This window comes from Serinus canaria, chromosome 1A (genome assembly GCF_022539315.1).
Source record: "Serinus canaria isolate serCan28SL12 chromosome 1A, serCan2020, whole genome shotgun sequence".
Classification (NCBI taxonomy): domain Eukaryota; kingdom Metazoa; phylum Chordata; class Aves; order Passeriformes; family Fringillidae; genus Serinus; species Serinus canaria.
In genome coordinates, this window is record NC_066314.1 from 20,101,382 (window position 1) to 20,125,726 (window position 24,345).

The following is a 24,345-nucleotide window of genomic DNA, read 5'->3' on the forward strand; positions in this document are numbered from 1 at the left end:
CTACTATTACAGTCTGCAGTGCAAGAGGAGATATTTTAGAATCATGTGAAATGTAATTTGACAAAGTAGGCACATGAAGGATTAGGTAGTTGCTGAGCAGCATCTCAAGTATATCAAGGTACATGTTTAAAGATATCTTCAGATGAATGTGAATTTTCAAGTCCAGTGCACAAAGGACCTGTACTACAACAGCTGCTTATCAGAAAGCATCCTCCTTGATATCTATATAAGGCATTAAAAATTCAAAAGGGTCCATCACAGCCTTGAATCAGATTTAAAAACCTCATACATGCTACCATTTTTTCTTCTCAAAATAACTTTTCTGGTTATTTTAACCTGAATTTTGAAAGGCTAATAAACAGCTGAGGTCACAGAAACATTCTGAAATGTCTAGATGAGGTGCTAGTTTAACACTCACCATTGATTAATGCTGATTGCTGCAAAGTGGGAAGGAGGAGGCAGAATTTCTTTCAGTACCAGAATATTACTTTATACCTAAAAATTGTAAATAAGTCCTTTGCTCAGCAAAGAGACACTTCTGAAACAGATCTCAAAATAAGTTAGTAATTATGGCTTTATATTAAAAAAACCCAACCCAACCCAAATCAAACTGAAAAACATTGGTATGAAGGAGAGATGAAGAATGTGAAAGCTCGTGCATGATTTTCCATAGTTAGCCAAGCTCATAGTAGTCTGGAAGTTCTACCAGGTACTTTTGTTCTAAACATCCAGAATAAATTAAAAATTGAGTTAAAATGGTGACCGATTAAATACAATTACCGGAGTCATTTATGAGTTAAAATTACACAGGGCAACATAACCATATTTAGAATAAAATATGAAAATGCTCAAAGACATAGTTCCCTCATTTTTCTTTAGCTATTTTATTAAATGATTGCTTTAAAAACATTTTTAAAATTTAAATCAGTGAAATTGTTTCTAAAAAAGTATTGTGCTTTCTCTGTTCTCTACGGTGGTCTACACTAGCATTATAGGAACATTTATCCTAAGCGAAAGTAACATTTTTCCTATGATGGTTTCCAATGAATGTGGTTCTCAAATGAAGGTAGCCAAGCTCGTTTTCTAGTATAATTACCCTACTCAAGAACTGTTTGTTGTGGTTTTCCAAAGTACTTTATATCTAAGCTGTAATTTATGTAGTCCTGACTCACTACCTCAGGTCTTTGATTTATTCTGTGTTGCTTTCTTTCTTCAGTGTGTTAAATTTAAGTTCTGTAGGTAGACCTCAATGATTAACAAGAGGAGCATTTAAATTCTGTCTTAAACTTGAACTATGCAATTCCCTGCATTGGTAATGATAGAGTCTATGTGGCAGTACCAGATACCAAGAGTGCTCAGTTCTGCATATCTGGTTTTACAGAAAAAGAGACACTTGGATACTTCCACAGCATTTGTTCAAGTGCCGTATACTGAATCCAAGTTTGCCTCCTCACATGAGATTAGTTGTCATGGTCAGCTACAGTGCTTCTCCACATGGTTTGTCATCTGCTGTCTCTACAGTGTTAATCAGTTTTCCCACAGAAGTATACACTTTAATTTGATGGACTCTCCAACAAAGTATATTTTCTTAGAAAACCTTTTCAATTTGAGGATAATCCATTCTCAGATGCACTCTTCATTCAGATCATTCACCAGGGTATATTTTTCTTCAGATGAGATCAACATTTTTAAAGAATATTAATTAACCCTTGGTAGTTTGTTTATAGCCTTGAGGCATCTAGTTTGTCTTACGCTTTCATTCTGTCCTTTCATTTTCAAGACTTCTGCTACCACCTTGCAGTCATTATTTTGGGAACCACTGGTCAAATCCATAGGTTTTCTTCAAATGCCTTTGACATTGCTTTCCTGGTTATGCAGCTAATGGTTTATTAGCACAATCCAGTCATGCATACCTCCTAGTTATAGTTCATTAAATGCTTCATTCCTCAATGGAATATGAATATAACAAGACATGGATTAAAGCAATAGTTTCCTTGTTAACAAAATATACAAGTTATGGCAGCATTGCTAAAACACAGTCAAATACACTTTAGAGCAGGCACTGTGGCTTTTACTGCACTTTCTAAAATCTGCTGTTTAACAAAAGAATGTGGTTTTTTCTCAGTGTTAGGGAGTGTAAATCTTCTGTGACTTATTCCAGCTTTTAGCAAGCCTGATTTTATTAACCTGACAAAGGTTGTTTGACTTTTGCCTCATGGGAAAAATCTTGCTGGACTCAGTTGGAGAGGCTGCTGAATTTAGCAAGTTGCTATGTCCCTGTTGATTGTGGTGCTCAGCATGAGATGCTGTTGTGCTCTAGCTGAGAACAGTACTACCACCAAAAAGGAAAGATCGTTCTGGTTTGGACTAGTCAGTCACCTTGTACGTGTGTTATGGATTAACCCCTGCAGCTGAGCATCACACAGGCTTGCTCCCTCCCCCACCAGCTGGACTGGGGAGAGAACTGAAAAGGTAAAGTTGAGAAAACAGATGGGTTGAGATAAAGCCAGTTTAATAAGTGAAGAAAAAACTGCACACATAAGCAAAGTAAAAGGACTTCTTTCACCGCATGCTATGGGCAGACAGGTGTTCAGTCATCACCAGGAAAGCGTCAGACATAGAGTGAGTGACTTAGTGCCATCTCCCCAAATGTCTCCTTCCTTCTTTTTCCCCAGGTTTATATGCTGAACGCGATGTTTTATGGTAGAGAATATCCCTGGAGTCAGGTGGGGTCATCTGTTATTATTGGTCCCCTCCCAACTCCTTGTGTATCTCCAGCCTCCCCAAGGGTGGAGTGGGATGAAAAGCAGAAAACACCTTGACTCTGTGTAAATGCTGCTCAGAAATAGCTAAAAAAATCCATGTGTTGTCAACAGTTTTTAGCACAAATCCAAATCAGAGCCCCAGTCAACCTACTATGAAAAAAACAACTTCATCCTAACCAAATCCACCAGATGTTTCTAAAGCCAGCCATATATTATAAGCTCACACTCTTATGGCTGAGAATATTAATGTTTATAATTATCTTCCCATTGATCATAAGACATACCAAGAACATTTCCTAGTTGTTCATAAAAATGACTGTTTTTCCATGAGGTCTTCAAATGCTGCTGAGTGGAAAGATGAATTCTATTGTTACTATACAGTAATGTTTTGAAGGTTACCTCCATAACTATAAACCAACAACAGCTGAGTACCTGTTTGTTGGAAGAAAGAAATTTATTGCATCAACCTGCTGTGTGAGAAGTGAAGAGTAATTTCATTGCTGAAAGATTGTAGACTGGGATTTTTCTTGCCCTTCATTCTGTCAAAAGAATTGGGAGCAAAGCATGAAGAGCTTTCCAAAATTTTCTGTAGAGTCTCTTCTATCTTCATGGGGTCTTAAGTCTTTACCACACATAATTTTTGATACTCTTCTTCCATGGTTGCTCACGTCCAATTTTTGCAGCCAGAATTTTTCTGGCAGAACTGTGAAATTGGCACAATATTTAATGTGCCACTTGTCACTCTCAAAACACTGTTTATTTCACTGGATATCAATTTTATATGAAAGATGTTATACAAAAAAATTCTTTAGAGAAAAAAATACTTCATATGGGAGAGAGACAGACATACGAGAAGAATTTATGTTGAAATCTTGGAGTGTGTAGACTGCTCCTACTTCTACTAGCTTATTTCTGCTTGATATGTACCCAGAATTTCAAGGTTTTTTTTTTTTTTTCATTCTCTGGAAACCACTCCCAGTGGACTTAGTGCCTCTAGGTGATACATTAACAAGGGGTTATAGTGTAGGAATTTACTACAAACTGGCTATTCTTTTCTTGGGTGTTTACATGAAGAAACATGGAAACATTGTGGGGGCATTTTGTGGTGTTTTGTGTTTTTTCCTCAGTAAAGATAAAATTCATCTCCAGTCACTGAAATAGAACATTAGCATACTTGAATTTTTCTTCAATGGGCCTCAACCATAAATATGATTCACCTATAAATAAAAATTTGGGGAAGGGTTGTAGCTTTTGAAAGGTCTCTGCACGAGTGTAGGTCCTTGATGTCACCTTGAGGGAATCCATAAAAGTGTGTTCTAATTTGGCTGGTCTGGTTGCCAAGGTAGTTTTCAATCTTTGAACATTTTGTTGATCGAATAAGAACAGTGTCGATTTATAACTTTTGACAGCTTCAGCAATGGCCTTTTCTGTCAAGCAGTGTCAGGTATAGAGGAGAGAGCAACAAGCACAGCTGATGTACTTAATTTATTTTGATAAAATACTTTTTCATAGGTGGTCAGCGTTAGAAACAGCATATTTACTGTGACACAACTTAAACATTTGCAACTCAAGGTATTTTATGAGTATTGGCTCCTAAGTTAAGGATATTACCAATGTTTTTGGACTTAACTGGGAAATTTTTAATGTAGTTCATTACAAGATTGCTATTTTTTGCCTGCTGCCAAGTATACACATCCTAAAGTGAAATTATGTCTTTCTTCATGTCAAAAGAAATTTCTTCATTTCTGTTTTATCCTAGAATTTACTAATGTTCTATAATACACACACAAAACATGCTCAACAAAATAACCAGAGAAAAAGACAGCAAAGGGCTATATTTTAAAATTATTTTCATATATTCATAGGGTAGATTTTGTGATGATGATAATATCATACATTTTGTTTTGGGGAGGTTTTTGAATTTATTATCATACTATATCTGTATTATGGAGAACCTGTTCAATTTCTAATTAGAATTTTTTCCTTAATATATATTTTTAAAATTCCTTTAGAGGTATTCATTGAGTTTAATATGTTTTTCAGGGAGTGCTGGAACACCAGTTGTTTTCAATGAAAATGGAGATGCTCCTGGACGCTATGATATTTTTCAGTATCAAATCACCAACAAGAGTACAGAATACAAAGTAATTGGTCAGTGGAGTAATCAACTTCATCTAAATGTAAGTACAGTGTTTGCCTTAGAACTGTCCTGCTGAAACTGGCTGGTCATGACTTGGATGGGCACACTGTTCACTGAGTAAAACACTGGCTGGAGGGCCAAGCCATCCAGAGATGACAGTGAATGGAGTTACATCCAGTTAGCAGCTGGTCACAAGTGGGGTTCCCCTGGGGTCAGTACTGGGTCCTGTTTAATGCCTCTATCAATGATCTGGACAAGGTGATCTTGTGCACCCTCAGTAAATTTGCAGACAAGAGCCAAGTTGAGCAGGAGTGTTGATCTGCTGGAGAGCAAAAGGCTCTGCAGAGCACTCAGACAGGCTGGATTGCTTGCCATGGCCAGTTAGATGAGGTTCAACGAGGTGGAGGGATGAGTCCTGCGCTTGGGTCACACCCCCAACAGTCTGGGGGCAAAGTGGCTGGAAAACTGCCCAGCAAAAAAGGTCCTGGGAGTGTTGGTTGACACAGCTGATCAGGAGCTGGAGTGTGCCCAGGTGGCTAAGAATACCTATGGCATCTTGGCTGTATCTGAAATAGTGAGGCCAGCAGGACCAGGGCAGTGACTGTCCCTCTGCACCTGGTGCTGGAGAGGCTGCAGCTGATAGAATCATGGAATCATTAAGGTTGGCATAAACCCCTAAGGCAGTTGAGTCCAACTGTCAATCAAACACTGCTAGGACCACCACCAAACCATGGCCACAAGGCCACATCTCTAAGTCTTTTGAATATCTTCAGGGATGGTGATTCCATCACTTCCCTGCACAGCCTCACCACCATTCCATTGCTTGACCACCCTTAGAGTGGAAGAATTTTTTCCTGTTATGAAATCTAAACCTATCTTGGCACAACTTGAAACCATTTCTATCACCCTGGAGAAAAGACTGACCTCCACCTGTCTACAACTTTCTTTCAAGTAGTTGTAGAGATCAGTAAAGTTCCCCTTGAATGCTGCAAGACATTGAGGGGTTGGGGCATGTCCAGAAAAGGTCAATGAAGCTAGTGAAGGGTCTGGAGCACAGGTCTTGTGAGAGTTGAGTGAGGAAACTGGGCTTAGTTATTCTGTTAGGTAGAAAAGGAGCCTCAGGGGAGAATTTACTGCTCTCTACATCTACCTGAAAGAAAGAAGTGATGAGATAGGAGAAACTACTGGAAGTTGCACCAGTGGAGGCTTAGATCAGACATTAGAAAAAATTTCTTCACTGAAAGGGTGATCAAGCATTGGAACAGGTTGCCCAGGGAAGTGGTCACCATCGCTGGGGGTATTTAAAACATACGTAGATGTGGCCTTTAGGGACATAGTTTAGTGGTGGATTTGGCCATGTTAGGCGAAAGGTTAGACTTGATGATTTACATGTCTTTTCAACCTAAATGATTCTATGGTTCTACCAATCAGATTATGATACTAACATTGGAGAATACTCATTTGAGGATTAAAATATTATAAACAGTTTAAAAAAATTATTTATTCTCTGTCAGTTGGCAGAACAAAGCACTTCTCTTCTGTTCTTAAGAAGACAGTAAAAGATTGCACAATAGCCTGAATAAAATTCTTCATATTATCAAGTCAGATGGGTTGTGTAGTTATCAGCTCCTTCAGATGATATCTTCAAATCATTTTTAAATCTGTTATTCCTCAGAGAGATTAATAAACTAGGCAAGGAAATAATAACTTTTCCTTTAAAAAAAGGTATCAGACAAAATGATGGGGGCAGGTAAATTGCCCAGGTATTTCAAATAATATAAGAAGATAGAAATATGTTTCATAAGAGACAAGTTTGAATTCTAACCACTTCTGATTTAGTTAAAACATTGGGATGATGAACTACTGCAATAAAAATATTCCTTGTATATAAAGGGAGACTTTGGTGGTTTTCTACATGAATAACTAGGATTTGTCTTGTCCCTGATTACTTCACAGCAGGAGGAATAAAAACCCACAATTTACCCATCTTTAGATGGTGTTTTTAGTTGCTGTCTTAATCTCTTTTGCAAATTTTGGGTAGTTAAATTCCATCTGTTCATGGAATTATATTTGGGTTGAAAATTGCTGTCCCAACAAAATTCAGAGGATATCTTGCATAGATTTGTATGACAAATAGGCATCAAAGTTTAATTTTAGAAATTTTTGGGTCCAGGGTACTTTCTGGAAGAAGATGTCTTCATGCAAAGAGAGAAGAAAAATGAATTTAATCTCTTTCTTTATTAGATGATAATATACTAGTGTTAGCTGTTTGGGTACCTCTGCAAATACCAATGTTGTTTTGCTAAAGGCTGATGAGAAGGGCAACAGTGTGAATTGAAGACTAAATACACCAAGGCAAGTTTATGCAGAAAATTCAATCAAACCACAAAAAGAAGGTTTCAAATATCTCTGTTTTTCCATGTGAGAGGTTCCTGATGAAGAGTAACAAAGACAGTGCAGTAAATATTTACAAATTATTCTCCTGCTCAGACTATTTTGCAATAATTATCTGAGTGCTATCCACAATAACACATATGATAGCTTCCCATTTCCATCCACAGCTGTTAAACCACTTTAGCATATCTACAATTTAATATCTGTAACTACTTGTCAGGGACTCATTCATTTAGTTACTTTGCCCAAATAGAAAAAAATCCTACCAACAGAAGCTATGTGTTACAGTTTGTGTGGCACTGTTATTTCCCATCACTAACCTGAAGATATCTGTTGAAAGGCATGAAAGGAAAAAAAAAGGTTAAACAAGTTTAATATTAAACATTAATTTCTGGAAAAGGCTGCAGTTAGATTCTTATCATAACTATTATGGAATACATTCCAGATTTTTAAAATTGCTACATTTTTCTGAAAAGTTAATGTTTATTAAATTAACTCAAAAAACTGATACACACATTTTGCACAAATGCTAGTACTAACATAACAGTTATATAGTAATATCAAAAAAGATATGAAAAAATTTGCTTCAATTTTAGTTTCATTATGATCTGCCTTTTTCTATCTCCCCCTAGACTTCTAAATTTTTCATTAAGCCTGTAGTTTTTCAGTCCCATTATTTCTGCCTCATGTACATGTACTCGGGGGAACTCTGAAATATGATTGGATTGATGGGTACTCATATACAGAAACCACATTGTGCTAACCACATTGAGCACAAATCTAACAGGAAAGGATTTATCTAAGGATGCCCTCATTGCCTCTCATTAGTTAAGGATATGTTAGAATGTTGTTTGGCTCTCTTTTTTCTCCACCATGAGCTCACATGCTGGATGCAACTGGTTTTTCCAACTCTCAGGCAGGCTCTGTCTCCAGTATGTGGAGTTGTGAAGATATGAGTGGCTGGCAGAGTGCCCTGCAGTGCAAACTTCTGCTCCCAGCCTAGTGTTAGGGTCCTGCTCTGCTGCACAGCCCTGCTCACATGGGCCAGGGCTCCCTCCTCCTGCACACTCACTAAACTCTTAGCAGGTGTTGATGGCAGCTATGACAGATGATGATCTGCTGTGGCAAAGCTGTTGCTTCCTCTCACTAGACAAAATATATTAAAACCAAGCAATCTTTTTGAATGATTGTCAATACTCCAGATCATCATATTGCAAATTATGAAGTGCTTTTGATTGCCAATGAATCATAGGGAACACAGTGGATGTTTTCATTAGTTTCTGTGAAAACATCTATATTTATTGAAAGTGAAGCAGTATTAAGATGGCAGAACAAGTTTTACCCTACTGCTCTTTAAAGGAGATGCTTTTAAAATATAATGCTTCCCCCCTCCCCGTACCCTTTCTTCTCTAGTTTACTTTTAATGAAGACTCATGTAACTATGATTTTTAGTGAATATTTTTAAGCTAGATATCCTCTGTAGATACCTCTACTCTGGTTTTAGCAGTTATTTCTTCCTCAAATGGTGTGGTAACAAGTTATAGCTATGATGTGTTTATGATTATGTTCATCTATGCAGCTGGTATTGTGCTTCAGAAAATGTATAGTTTTTATTAATCTGTTCATTTTCCCTGTCAGAAAAATAAATCTTGAAAGTATCAGGTTTTTAGTCCAGTTCAACCCTTGAAAAATTAGTGTAAGACAAACTAGAATGTATCTTCCATCTAAATAACTTAATTGAAAGGTTTCCCTTTTCTATTTCTGATTTCCTCATTGCCCCTACTTTTTAATTTTCCTTTTCTTTAAGATGCTCTTTGCTGATTTATATCATATTTTGGCTGCAGGTTTGTTGTCTGGGCTGTGGCTACTCAGCTGGTAGCCAGCCCCAGTCTTTTTCTGGCCACCACAGTCAGGATTCAGGGTTGCTCTGCTGATGTCTCTGGCTCCTCAAAGCCAGAAACTGACTCTGCAGGGTCCTTGACAAGCTTCAGACTTGTTCCTGTCTCATTGCAGTGCTGTTTTCCCTTTGGGCAGAAAGTGCTGACTGGCTGGATAAAGACTCTGTATCACGCTCCCTAAGGGATTGTTTCTCAGCAGGCTTCACCAGCTGCAGAGACCCTTCTAGCTCTGATGCTGTTTCTTCATGGACACTTCAGCAGCATTAATGCTCTCCTTTAGGCCAACTGACCTTTTAAATTTCCTCTGAAGCAACTATGGCTTCCAGATACAGGCACTTCATGCCTTCTGATCAGTCCTACTCTTGTAATACTTACAAAACAAATGCATGACAATACTGATACAGAGGATAAATTAAGAAACATTAACGATCTTCCAAATTAAAATTTTTGCACGATTATTGAGTTTGAATAAGGTATCTCAGTCTTTGACAGACACAAGGAAATTCTGAAAGCAAATATTTAGAAATGTCCAACAATAATCTCAAAGAACCTGATTGTCTTATGATTCTGACCATGTAAATTTATACATTTTTTGGTCAAGTCCTTTTATTCTCCAAGGTTTCCTAACTTTAAGTGATCTTAATATACTGGAAACAACCAGACCTTTTAAACTTTTAGTATGATTTTAAAGGAAGAAATAATTGTCTTAGAACTTCTGCTCATTGCCGATACGTTAACTGTCATAATTTTATTTTCTTCATCAGCAGAAAAAAGATAACCTAATTTTAAGTCTGATAGTTAAAATGCTTTCTTCCAAAAAAAAAAACAAAAACCCAAGTTTTTTATGATGAATAAAAATCCAGGCAAAGGTAACTTTTTCTGCAAAAGTTATGTTTTATTCATATTGCAACAGTATTTTACATACCAGGTCACACACAAAAGTTCTCTCCAAATGTGTGGGTTTAGCAAATCTGAGCTCTCAACCATGTAATATCTGTACAAGTAAAGATGTTAGAAACAAGCTTGTTTTTCCTTGCACTTATAATTTGAATCAAGTTCTTTTTATGATTAATAATGAACTCACCCTTAGAAACTGTGTTCTGTATTGCATGTGCTGTTATTAGGGTGAGACACAGATGACTGGTGGCTTTTGTCAGTGGCAGTAGATGGAAATAGTCCCAGTCCTAAAGTTATGACTTCCTGAGTTCCTTTCCTTAGAAACCCTTTCAGTTTGTTTTGGTTCATTTCTTTTTTGCTCTGGACATTTATTTTAAAATGTTCTAAATGCATTTTAAAATGCTCTGTTTTTAAAGCTAAGTACCAGCTGGAAAAAGAAAAGTTGAAATGTTAAAGAATTTTAAAATCTAATATTTGACTTAAAAAAAAACATCACACATATTTTAAAATACAATTTGAAACAATCTAAGATTGCATTTCAAGCTTATACATTATTTCGATCTACCAAAGTCTGTGTTTAAAGACCCCAGTATGAAAGAAATATGTAGATTTAAATCCATATTCCTCCAAGTTAGTGATTTTAATCTTCTGATGAGTCTTCAGGCAGACACAATTACGGGTGATTTCAAAATCACACATTTAGCTGATGCAGTTAAAATGCTCAAGTGGATATCAACTTGTGTGATACTACTCCTAAGAAAAATCCAAAGCCTATAAACCCCCTGCATGTTTCATGGAGCTCTTCATGGCTGGGTTGGATGGGATTCGAAGCAACCTGGTCTAGAGAAGGCTGGACCTGATCATAGCAGAGGGGTTGGAACTAGATGATCTTTCTGGTTGCTTTGAGCACAGGCCCTTCTATGATTCTGTGCTTCAAGTGAAAACAGTGGATTTTAAACACAGAATTCACTTGTATTTGTTTTGTTGTTTTGTTTGGGATTTTTGTGTGTTTTGTTTTTCACCAGAGCACGAGAGTTCTGTTAAAATAAAAAAGAGATTTTACAAGAACAGATTTCAAAAATTTTCTTAGAAATAATAAGATGCATAAGCTTTCACATTTATGGGGTGTAGGCACTGAGGATGTAAAAGACTCAGGGGCATCCATTTTTCCATAATGATCTTGATTTATGGCGAAAACTATAAATTAAAATTACACTGATGTGATGAACTATCAGAGAGACAGCCATAACCACCATCAGCCTTAAGCACAGTGATTGGTGAACTAGTAAAAATTTGGAACCTCACAGTGACAGTGAGCTTCCCTTCAGGCAGCCAGATCATAAAGAGATTTGAATCAGTATTTGATTTCTCTTCTTTTCTAGGCCTCATGTCTTGTATCTAATACTGAAGGAATCCATCAACGCTGAAATTAGTCAATTATTTTTGGAAGTTACAGATTCAAAATCCATTAGTTCCCTTTCTTGTGACATGGTAAAAGAAAATGACTCAACAAAGTTCTGATGTTTTCCGTAACTGCATTAAATAAGTTTAAAGCTTTGCTGTAGGCCACTGTATTTCATTAAAGAAGTCAGAAAGCCTCTGCTTTTCCTGTGGTGGCTATTATATAATTGATAGATGTTTTTAAAATGCTGAACCTAAGCCCTGTGTTGAACAAAAGAGCACAGTACAGTGAAATACACAACAAAAGCACTTGGTGCTGTATATGATTATATCTATAAACAAAATATGACAATCATATGGCCTGCAGGGTGTTCTGCTGCCTGCATGTAATAAGGCAGTAGAGTTCAAACTTTCACTCTAACAAACCCATGTCGTTTGACTGAAAATTTTTGATGCTGGGTTAAAAATAAAACTAAATGAGACAAGCAAAAATGTTTTAGGTTCTTCTGTTCTTCTCAAAATTGTACTGTTATCTTTCTTTATTCTACAAAAGGCTAAAAATAGAAGAGACTCTTATGGTTTCTAGACTAGATAGGTTTCACAAAACTAGTCCTGATCTTAGCACTGGTCAAGTAGTATGACTCAGGATTTGGGTTTCCCTACTGTTAGGTCAATATGAAAATTGTGTCTGCTGAGGACGAATTCTAGATTAAAAAGATAAGTCAACAGTAGGGCGCAGTAAATGAGAAGTGGATACAAGACGAAAAATACAAGAAACATGGAATAAAACTGAGATTTAATGCTATTGAAAGGTTACGGGTTGTATTGATATAAAAAGCTTTCTGATGGAGAGGAAATGGGCTGAATACAGATGTTAAAAGAGCATTGAATGATTTTCAGAAGTACCCATATTGGACAGAAACTATCTCAGACACGACTGAAAATCAAAACAGAACTTAGATTCAAGAACCAATGACCTTGGAAGAAATGAAGAAGAATGACAACTTCTGAAGGTTTTTTACTTTGGTCCTAATAGTCTTTTTTCCCCCTCAATGAAATAGACTTCTTGACTGATTCTCTATAGAAAAACAAACACATAAACAAAACAGAAAATGGATAAAACATAGCTGCTGGGAAAATGTCCTGAAATTTGATAACCATTTTTTCTTCATTAGAATGATAGGAAATTGCCAGTGAAAGAGTCTCTGCTTGAGAGTTAGGATGAATAGTGACTTTTTTCTCACCTTGTCAGGGTGAGTGAAAGTCAGGTTCCTCAAACAAATAATGAAGTTGAAGTTGTATGTTTGACTATGAATTTGTCACAGGGTTCTTGAATGGATGGTAGATATTTTATAGCTTTTTGTGTTCATCCTTTGTAAAAATGGTATGATTAGAATGAACTGTTCTTTGAATAGCCATAGCCAACAGGACCAAGAGTATTCCTGTTTTTTCAACAAACTGGAATGACAAGCATTGCACTTATGTTTTGAAACATTATTTTCTCTTTCACGGTAAAAAAAGTGAGCAGTGTTAGAACAATAAAAATTCAGGAGCTTTTCAATGAATTCCCAGAGAGTTTTGCATTCATATATGGGACTTCAGAGCAGGGTTAGCTACTCTGCTGGTACAAGTTAATGTGACTTTTAGCATTGACACCACCCTGAAATTTATATGTCTTGTAATTTGAAAATTGAGCTGCCCTTTAAAGCTTGAAGCAAATTGTTTAAAAGTCCTTAACAGCAAAAATTGCAGATTAAATGATTAAATTAATTATTGTTCATTTGTGTTACATAATGGAAGTCTACCACTAAATTAACAATCATTAAATGGAAAATGAAAAAGGCCTTCAATAGTTATAATATGATGAAAGAGAATAACCAGCAGTTAGCAGAACATTACTGTATTATTATTTTTTTTCTGTTTGCTCTGCTGCAATTCTCTTCATCTTGCACTAATATTATTTTAATTATTTTAGGATAGTCATCTTATAGTTATCTGGGACTTTTCATCCTGATAAATCCCCAAACACTATTTAAAAAAATATTTAAAGATAGGGAATTATTTTCTGAATATCCAAAATGGTATCACTAGATTTAATGGTGATATTAATATGGAATGAAGAATGAAGAATGCAGAGCTAACTTAATTGTAACTTCAGTTCACAGTAAACAGATTTAGTGTTGAATATGTCAATAAAATATGCTTGAAATTGCTGGGTCAAACAAGAAGGATTGCAGTACTTTTCCTGGTAACTGCAGGAATTGAAGTGACCTCCCCTTTTATGGAAAACCTAGGCATAAGGCTAAGCAATAGCTTTGGAATGGTTAACTGATTTGCTTCACCAGAGGCCATTACAGAACTCCTAGACTTGTGATGTAATTCATCTGTTCTCTCTTCAGTGCTGTGAGCTCCTTAGCAGAACTGTGATTTCCATTGGAAAAGTAAAGTAGCTGGAGACAGTCCAGCTGCAAGCAATTATAATGATCAGCCATCTAAAAGTATGCCTTTAGGGGAAGATTGAGCAAACTAGGGTTGTTTAGCCTCAAGAAAACTGCACTGAGGGGGGTTGTGGCAATCTCTTCCAATACAGAAAGGATTATTCAGGAAAAGAACTGTGTTAGGCATAGTTAATTTGGCTATTAGGAGAAGTAGTGGATTTGAATTGCAGTGAGAGATATCTAATGCAGACATGCTGGAATAGTCTAAGGACGAGGGTAATTAGTTACTGGGCTGCCCTGGGCTGGCTGGAGCAAGTGAGCTGTAAATATTGATTTTGCATAGTGATTCAGAGATGGTGTCATCACTTCTAAAGCTTTCTGACTTTCATTTGTGTGGCGGGTTTGATCTTCTAATAATCCCCTCGGAGGCAATGTCCTCTATCCCTTGAGCAAATGCTGGGAGGCATGGAAGCAACTGGACTCCTACACTTGGTTTTGTGCTGAATACAAGACTGTCTTTAGCAGTCTTTAGCAGGAGCTCTAGAAGACAGCTGTGAAAGATTTATGGAGTTATAAACCTGGTTATTTATTTAGAATATTCTTTTGCTTCAGGTTGTGCATCACGTTACTGATTAAGGACAACTTCTCTACCTGTTTTCCATTCACATATAGGACTCCAATTCGGACTTCTTTTTTACATGCTAGATGCTTAATATATCCCAAAGTGATTTAAGTTCCCTTATGTGGGAAACAGTTTATTATTGCTGCAATGGTGACATCTTTTACTTACACCTTCTTTCCCTAACACTTAGAGAAGCATTTTCACTGTAAACAAAAGCAATTTACCATACAATATTTAAAATGCATCATTAATTATGCAATACATAGAAAAAGTAGGATCATTCCCATTTCTTGTTTGTTTTTTTCTTGTAAATATTTTTCCCTTAATAGGTATTCTGTAAGATCACAAAAGACAGCCTCAAGAACTTAGCTGCCAAGAGAGTACATTGACATTTTTCCATTTTCCTGTTTATTTAGCCTAGTTATGATATTTTTATTTGTTCTCAAAATATTTAGTACCTAAAATCTGCCTTTGCCTTACAGAAGACAGCAAAAGGGATCTCAAGGGAATCTTTGGCCCTCAGATAAAGTTAACATCTTCTACACTTATGTTGTTTTAAGGGTGAAGACTTTGCAGCTTCTGAAGACATTATCTTTCATTTTTTAGCTAATCTTATCTCTCCAAAGTGTCTTAAGAATACCTAACTTTACTCCTTCTTGCTATAATTTAAGCTTATTTTATTCAGTGTACATCGTGCACATCCTCATCCTTTTCATGTATTTGAAGACTGTTGTTTTACCTCCTAGGCTATGTTATTTCTTCAGGCTATACAAGAGGAATTTGTTCAATTTAGTCACATAGATTGTGTTTTCTAGACGTGCTTCTGATCTTTGCAGATCTCCTCTGGACTCCCCATTTGATTCTCCTTCAAAGGGAAACACAATGACCTAACCTTCAGAAAGTTTTTTGACTGCAGCATCACTAGTGCAGAGTACAGGAGAAACTTAATTTCATGTAGTCATGAGTGAGAGTAGGGGGGGAAGACTATTGTATCTATCTGCATTTATCTGGCATTTGCCCCTTTTGCAACAGGACAACATCTATTCAATATATCACAATCTCCTGGAGCCCTGAGATCTCTTTTTCTTCTGCAGAGCTGCCACTACTGTCCTTCCTGACCCATAATGTAGTGCTAGTTGTCCCTGTTAAACTGTATGCTTCATTTTTTCAGAGTCTGCAATATCATTTGAAATAAGTATTCTGACCTTCAGCATGGTGCTTCAGCCTTTCCCAGTGTTACTGCCCAAATCTGATCACCCTATACTCTATTTTATGATCCAGACAAAATGAGTGGTTATTACAAATATTGAATAATAGCAGACTAACAATAGACCTTTCTAGACCACACCCAGTGCCATCCCTTCCCTTCTGACAGTAAATCAACTACAAATTTTATCTTTCCTCAGCTTTCTGATATAATTTTCACCTAGCCCTTAGGGGCTAAATCTGTTTCACTAGGTTGCTTGTGACTGAGAGTGTAATTTGAGATGTTGTCAAAAATCTTTCTAACGTTAAGATAAATGACACCTGGCTGCTTGTCTCTCATCCACATTGCCTGTTACCCTCTCACTGAAGGAAATGTGACAGCCCACTGATGACAGATCCCTTTTGGCTGTTACTTGTCTTGTTTGTTTTCTCTGTGTTTTTGAAATGTGTTGTTTATTTCTTTCAGGATTCTTCTTCAAATCCAAGTCAAAATGAATGATTGATAATTCCCTGGCTTCTTCATTCCCTCCTTTTTTAGCATGTAAGCACTAGGTTTTCCATTTCAAATTCTCCATACTTCCCCATTAAGTCTCAAGAGCTTGCTATTGACTCAGTTCTGTAAATATTATAAAATAAATCCCAATATTTTTAGTCCATATGAAACCCTATCACTTTCTCTCATTTTGAAAATCTTCACCCTTATTTTTTTAGTAAGAGGTATTTTTGGGTTTGGTTTGTTTCATCCTCCCCTGACTAAACATGTTGTGTAGTACTTTCTCTAGTTTAAACTTCTTCCTCTTGTTTGTTTTTGTCACTTCCAGATCACTAGGTCTCCCTTCAGAATTTTAAATTTAATTATTGACTTATCATTCTAAGCAACAGCACTAACTTGGTAGCGAAAGCTTTTCTCCTGCTGTAAATCTCATATAAAATCCAGTCTGTTTTCTGCCTGAGTTAGTTTAGACTTTCACACTTTTTGTGTATGTGGTCTTCCTGTCTGGAACTGTGTTTAAAGGGCTAGTGTGATTTCTTTTGTTTATGTAGCACTGAAAATTCAAAGTCTTGGCCTGAAAAGATCTGACCCTTTGTGAAGAAGAGCTGGAAAATAAGATATGTGCCACCAAAATGGGAAACCATCTTAAAGTAGTGTTCTGGGGTTTAGAGTTTGATATGTTTCAGAGTATATTGTAGTACGGCTTTTCTTTCCTAAAAACAGGTTGGACAAATATGTCAGGAACAGTTTAGTGCCTCTTTTTTTCCAGGCAAGTAAATAAATTTGATCCCTCTATTTCAGCTGAGTTTGTCTGTTCCTCTGTCAGAGTCAATGAAGGTTGCTGAAGTGAGGGCAACTTTACCCAAAATTTCAAGTGCTTCACTATGCTAAAACATTTTTTAGAAGCTAAAATGCGCAGGATATTTCAGCTCTGTTTTATGGTACTCTTTGAGAGGTCACTGGTGAAGCCAATGACTTTGTGCTGTCTTATGCTTGGATGGAAAGCTCAGTAAATAGATACAAAATTGCCCTGGTTTCCTCTTTCTGTTACCTCCTTAAAAATCTTTCTTGGCAAAATTTCCTCAAAAAGCCCCTGTTTGAGGTGGCTGCTGACTATCATGCTGGTCTGTGTTGCCTTAATAGTTTTAGGATGGTCAGTTCTGTATTCTGCCAATACTCTGTTCTCTTTTATCTTATAGTTTGACTGTAAATTCTTTGGGATTGAGACCATAATTTTTTCTTGTATATTTGTATAGCCCTTAGCACACCTTGGCATTTTCTCTGTGAGCAGAGCAGGAATAAAAAGAATATATAATCTGTGCTGGTATTAATTTGTAGGAAGGGTTTTGCAGGATGGAATTTAGGACCATTCAGTTTCAGTTTCATGCACACAGTGCCTTTTGCTCTGATCAAGAAATAGGAGGTAGATTAAACCATTTTAAAATAGTGGGGGAGGATTGAAACCTAAACAAATTTATCAGGATCTTTTTCTTCATATTGAACTGAGGCTTTTTGTGATTGCCTAATTTCTATTTTTAAAATAATTAAATATTAATGACAACAAAAACTGTGATGGGTCATCCCCTTAAGAAATAATAACTTGTTAGCACAACAGTACTGAACTTACTGGGCTGAACTAAATCAGCTGAAGGTTTAGCCCAGTACATTTGTTTCACAACCCATCATGAAGGAGTTTGGGGACAACAGCTCTTCGTTTCGATAAACTCACCTTTAACCAATACAATAATTAAAAGCATGCCATGGTGAATATTTTTTTATGAAAAAAATGGGAATTATGAAATGTTACAGTCCTAAAATTAAAAAAAAGCAATAATCTATATTAAATTCAAATGGCAACTGTGCTGAGCCCCTTGTGTTTGTTCCTTTTGTCTATGCTGAGCTGTGAAGTGAGGAAGAATCTGGGACCATAGGGTTTGAAAGGCACCTGACAGATTGGAGGAAACACAGTAGCTATGGAGCACTAGGCTTGGGACAAGCCAGCTCTAATTTAGGTAACTGTAGCTAGCTAAAAGAACTGTATTTGGGAGGGGCATGTTTGTTATGGGTATTAAAACTTTCATCAAGAAATACAGCTGAGCTATTAGCTATTAAGGGCCTTGGGAAGAATGAAGGAGATTCTCCAGGCACAAGAAAGTGAGGTTGAAAAACTCTTTGCAAGAACTATGCTCCTTTTCTTTTCTCAAAACACGAAATTTTTAAAGGTATGCTTGCAGGCTATTTCTGCATGATCAACTGCAGGAAGTAAAAAAGTACTTCAAGCATTATGGTTCACATAGCCTTAGTATTAGAGCTGATCAAAACCAATCAGCTGACAAAAAAAGTGATGGTGGAAGATTTCCTCTCAAAAGCCCATTTAATTCAAAATCTAAATCTGACAAGTTGTTGGGGAATTTAGTTAGTTTGTTTTTAATTTGAATGTTTGTGAACACAGATTCACAGAATCATCTAAATTGGAAAAGACCCTTGAGATCATGAAGTCCAACCTATGACATAACACCATCTTGTCAACAAGACCATGGCACTTAGTGCCACATCCAGTCTTTTCTTGAACACCTGTTTAATTACATATCCAAAATTATGGCACAGTCTACTTTTGGAAGGGCATAATGACTTCAATCCCTGTGTGTGCATCATGAGTTTTATTTATAAATGCTCATAAAATTCTCTTCAAGTGCATGTCAGGGACACGTAAGGGCAGCAGGGACCTCTAGGTAAGGATATGCGAGAGAGATTGTGTGAAAGTGGTCTGCATAAAGAATGACTTTGGAAACCTGATTTTCAGTCTGATACATTGGTACTAATTACATGTTTTAAAAATATAGAAAATAGATCACTGAAAGAGATTCCAAAAAATCTGAAGTCTGCCAATGTCATCTAGAATGGGATGTTTCTGTGGTGGTCTGTTTTGGTTTGTTTGGCTTCTTTGATTTGGTTGGGAGTAATTGTTTGTCTCCTTTGTAAATAAAGAGGCTATTTTCAGAACTAAGTGCTTGAAAATTAATTGTGGTTCATACTTTCAGTAAAGAAAAAAAAATTGCATATATTGAATAGAAGTGCCTACTAGATTTCTGTAAAATTCCATTTGGTGGTTACACAGTGCAGTGACAGTAGCTGTTTATTTGACCTGCTAATCACTGCACTTTGTGTTGTCTACTCCCCAAGGCACTTGAGAATAAAATGATGTTTCCCAAATATTTCATCCACATTAATGTTTCTTGTTTGGCAAACTGAAGAAGGTATTACAGTGCAGCTCCTCCTGCCTTTGTACCAATTATCTGCTGGGGCCAGCAATACTGAAAGAGTCAGAAGAAACCAAATAATGGGAGGAGAAATGCATAAGTAAAAAACAAAACAAAAAACCCCAAAAAATCCCCAAACCAAAACAAGCCAAGACCAATGAAAAACACAGTAAGCTAGATCCCAAGCTATATACAGGCTAGCAGTTTAAGACTGTATAGCACTAATAAACACTCTCTGTATATTGTGATATCATGGCATGATTATTCCCCATTTTAGATTAACACAGTGTGTTCCTCTCTGTAAGTATTCAGCAGTAATTAATTATATGGCTTAATTACTAGGGTTGGTTTCTTTGAGGTAAAATTACAGTATCAGCCCACTAAATAACATATTTGCATTAATAAAGAAAGACAAGTATTTAAACTTTTCTATTTATGAACATAAGAATCTTTATGCTTTAATAGCATTCTTTTAAATTTTTATGTATTACCTTAGAGGATCATTCCCTATAGGTATTTTTCTCTATCTGAGAATGACTTGTTAACATGTTCAGAACAATAAAAATGCATTCTTTTTATTTTAGTAATTCCAGAGATTGGTGATATTGCAGTTCTGAAAACTGGAGATGACAAGAAAATTATGATATGCTGAGAAAGCACAGAACTATGATAATTTTTTTTACATAAAAATAATTATACATACATACCTGTAAATAGTATGTAAATATTCAAATTAACATTCAATAAACATTCCAACAAAAATGATGTTAAATTTAAGTGTTTTTCCTTTAAGAAAGCTGTGAGAGAGGTAAGTGGTTTCCCTAGGAAGAATTTGGGCAGGTGGATTTACAGTTAGGAGAAATCAGCTTCCATCTGGATTCTTTCAACAACATGTACTTCTGATCCTGAAGAAAAAGAGAAAAAATGATTTGTCTTGTAGTATTTCAGCCTGATCCTTTCATACTCATCAAGCTTCTCAGACTCTTCAAACTGATATTAGACTGCATTAGTTTTCAACAAGTACATGGTAAAACCAAATATATAATTCCATGTTCCTTACAGAACTCTTGGAATATCTATGCGTAAAATTAAAGAAAATGGCATCTCAGTTGTTAGGAAAAATATCTGTGTAGGGTGAATGATATAAATATTTTACAGCAATTATGGCACATTTGGTAATGATAGTGATCTTATACTAGCATGGCAGTCTGGAGTAAGTCTCAATTTTGGTTTATTTTAATATAAATTGTATTTAATGTCATTGTCTTATTTTCCTTCTGTACATGCTCGCTTAAATAGTTGCGTGTATACCCAGCTCTTCTCTAATGGGATAAGTCTATCTAGCAGTCAGAATGGAATGATCATTATATTTAGACTCATAATGAATTCATTTAGTTGAACCAGTTTCAGTTTAATTTTGGGTTTCAATGGTTCAGGTGACTTGATTGTACAAGGTACATTAACTTTTACTGTGAGAATAGATATGTAAGACAATTTAAAAATCTAAATGCTAGAAGAAATTCCCTTAATTCTCTCACTTCCTATACTCCTATGATGGGCCTTTTTTTCAGAAGATAAAAACTTTCAGGAACTTGAGATAAAAATAAGAAAAATCCTAGCTGGAGGTGATATTTCAGTTCTTTTTCATTGTTATGGCCAAGAATCTCAATATCTATTAAAAGTCCCATGAATTTATATATAAGACTCCTGATCCTCTGAAAGTCTTGGCTAACTGACTACAGTCTGTCTGCTCCACAACTCTTCTAATTACCATTTGCATTACTCTAGCCAGAACTCACATAATTCCATTTGTTACAAGAAGACAATTAAAAATTAATTTTTCATTTTTACAATGAATAACTGCCTCTAAGATTTGAAAGAAAAATGAAAATTCTTGCAAGTTTCTGATTATAACATAATCAGAAACATTTAATATTACCCAAGCAATGTACTCTGAAAAACCCTTTGAAAGCTGTCCAGGTGCCTTTGTATTGTTCATGGGTTGCTGAATTAAATAGCTGATAAGTTTCTACACTATAATTAAGAACAGGAAACAAAGTGCTTTCGTACATATATATTGGACACGTGATTCAGAAATTATATTTCACCTATTAGTAGCATTTTTGATCAGTCCTCTCCAGTAGCTGAGGGCATTGTTAAGTGAATGAGTTGCTTGATTACTGGAAGAATGTGGGTTCCAGAAAAGTGAATGTGCTATTTGTACTGTATCATGTAAACTTGTACTCTTTTAGCCAAGTTCTCACATCATTAATTTTTAGCTCTATTATTAGATATTAGAGGGAATTGTGTTTGAAATGTTCATGAAGGACAGAGGTGTTTATTTGCTTTTGATATGAAATGGCATTTTGTCTGTATTTTAATGGTTTAGTGAACTGTGAATCTTAATGCTGCACATTAAAGCAAATTGCAGCTCCATCAGGCAGATATCTCATGTAGAGATGATTTTTATGTCCATTGAAATAGCAATGAAGCCATTCTCTTTTTGTATCATGATCCATTTCATGGCAAATGAATACACATCTTGCAGACATGCTGTCAAAGTATTTCTGATGTTTTCACTCTGGCAAGTATTGGAATAGTAGGAAATGGAACTGCATCTTAGGGAAATGTGAGGTATTTCATGATAGAACATCAACCTATCAGGCATTTTCCAAATTCAGGGAAGGTACTGGAATAAAACTGAGAAAATGTTTAAACCATTACTAATACTAGGTACAGAGCTGGGCTATTCAAGTCCAGCTGAGCTAGATGGTATCAGGTACATTCAGCAATGAACTTTGCCTTGTGGTGAACTGTATTGAACTGGATCTAGAAGATGTCACATGAAAATGAGGTGACAAAATAAGTCTTCCAGAAACCATGTTTACCCAAGGCTACTTAACAATCTGAGACCTGCTCAGCCTTGGTAGGGTCTGAGCAGTATAAAGAGTGCAACAGACCCAGACATTTTAATCAGTAAGAGCTGAAGAGTTGTAGAACTTAATCCTTTTTCAATGTCAAAAAGCACCTTCTTTTCTGTGGGTTTTTTTTTTGTCTGATTCAGGCCTTTTTGAGAGTTTCTTTCCCCCATGAAAATCTTTAGAAATGTGTGCCTAAAGGTAAGTTAGTTTTATAACATTTGAACTTCTGGATCACTTTAAGGTGTTTTCCAAAGTATTTTTGTTGTGAAAACTGCAGATGGAAGCATAGTGGGATTTTCAAAAGCAGTTAAACAGACAAGGCACTTAACTCTCATTTAAATTAATTAGCTATATTGAGCAAGTTCCCTTTGGCACTTTTGAAAGTTCCACTGCAAAGTGTTTATGTCTACATAAAAAATTATGATTTTCAGAAGAGGATGAGCATCCAGCAACTCCCTTTAAAGCTTGACTATTACAGGTTTTCAGTAGTTCTGAAAATTATAATTGTCCCTTGTTCTCTGTTCCCAAATGATCCTCCCTTGTTTTGTAGTTTCTTAACAGTTCCTGCTGTCATTTATTGTATAAAGTTAATCTCAGAGAAGTAGTGGGATCAATAATACTAGCTCATAAAGAGAGAAAAATAATGGCATAGGTGAATCTTCTACATGAGTTCAAGAAACTGGAATCTTTAATACATACAATCAGTGAAAAAAACCTGAAAGATATTTAAGACTATTGTAATTATGTTTTGTACTGCATTTACTTATTACTTTTATATTATGCAAAATAATAGCTCAAAAATACATTTCAGGCAAAGACTGCTGCAGGTTGTGGATAGCTGGGAGTGAACCAGATGACCAGAATTAGCATGACTTTTCAGTTATTAAGGTCTGCATATACAGAAACCCTTAACAGACCTGTTCAAGTGTAATGAAAGCACAATGCTCACTCTCAGGTATAGTTTCCCCTGCTCTATTTTCTGCCCCTGCTACAGTATTGTCCAAGTAGCAGTCTGAGGATATACACACATCAGCATTTTGGTTTCAATCAAGAGTCAGCTACTGAAAGGAATCTATTAATTATTCTCACTTTGCACACTTGCTCATTGTGGAGTGAGTCTTGGGCTAAGTGAATGGGGTTGCTTTTGGCTGAAATGAAAATAGAATATACTTTCCAGTTAATCTTCATCGATGAAGCCCACTGAACTCTGTCAAAATTTGGTTGATACAACCTTCTTCTGTGGACTCTAATTTCAAATACAGACCAATGTGACCATCAGTTCCTCAGAATTAACAGCTTTGCTCTGCCCTTTGGTTCTTACTGTGGCACATTGCTTGTTAATAGAGTGATAAACTGAGTTGTCAGATGGTTTGTGTTCATGGGAGAATCCCATCTTTCCACAACTACCAGAGTTATCATCCACAATGCCAGAATTTTCTCAGATATACATGTATTTTGAAGCAATCTGCAATTTCAAACACTGGCCAGTTTCTTGGGAACATATATCTCTTTCACCTTAAATAGTAGTACAAAAGTACTACTATTTGTACTAGTACAAAACTAATGAGCAAGAACCAATATTTTTTTTTAAGCTTTTTGATAAATCTAGGTCACCTACATGTGTTTTTCTGCCTAGAAAATTAATCCAGACAATCAAGATTTTAAAACATAGGATTTATACCTTTTAAAAGCCACCTGCCCCAACCATTCATTCTGGTTATTTTCTACATTGATTTAGAACTTCTTATGCTTTAAGATTCATTTGTGTTTGACTTTTTCAATGGCTAACTAGTCAATCGTGTTCATATTAATAATTAATTTATTGGGGAAAATAATGCTTTATCCAGTGAGTTTTTCAACATTCCCGACTTTATATAACTTTATATGCTGGAAATTATATATTTTTTAGT

The 24,345-nt window shown here is 36.0% G+C and overlaps 1 protein-coding gene across 1 annotated transcript in view; it reads left to right on the forward strand.

Moving 5' to 3' along the window:
- The window catches only part of GRM8 (glutamate metabotropic receptor 8), a 308,738-nt gene that overhangs the window by 238,210 nt on the left and 46,183 nt on the right, over nt 1–24,345 (forward strand). The window contains exon 7 of the mRNA XM_050970061.1: nt 4,809–4,945. Coding sequence (XP_050826018.1) covers nt 4,809–4,945 — 137 coding nt within the window. The remainder of the gene's footprint in view (nt 1–4,808; nt 4,946–24,345) is intronic.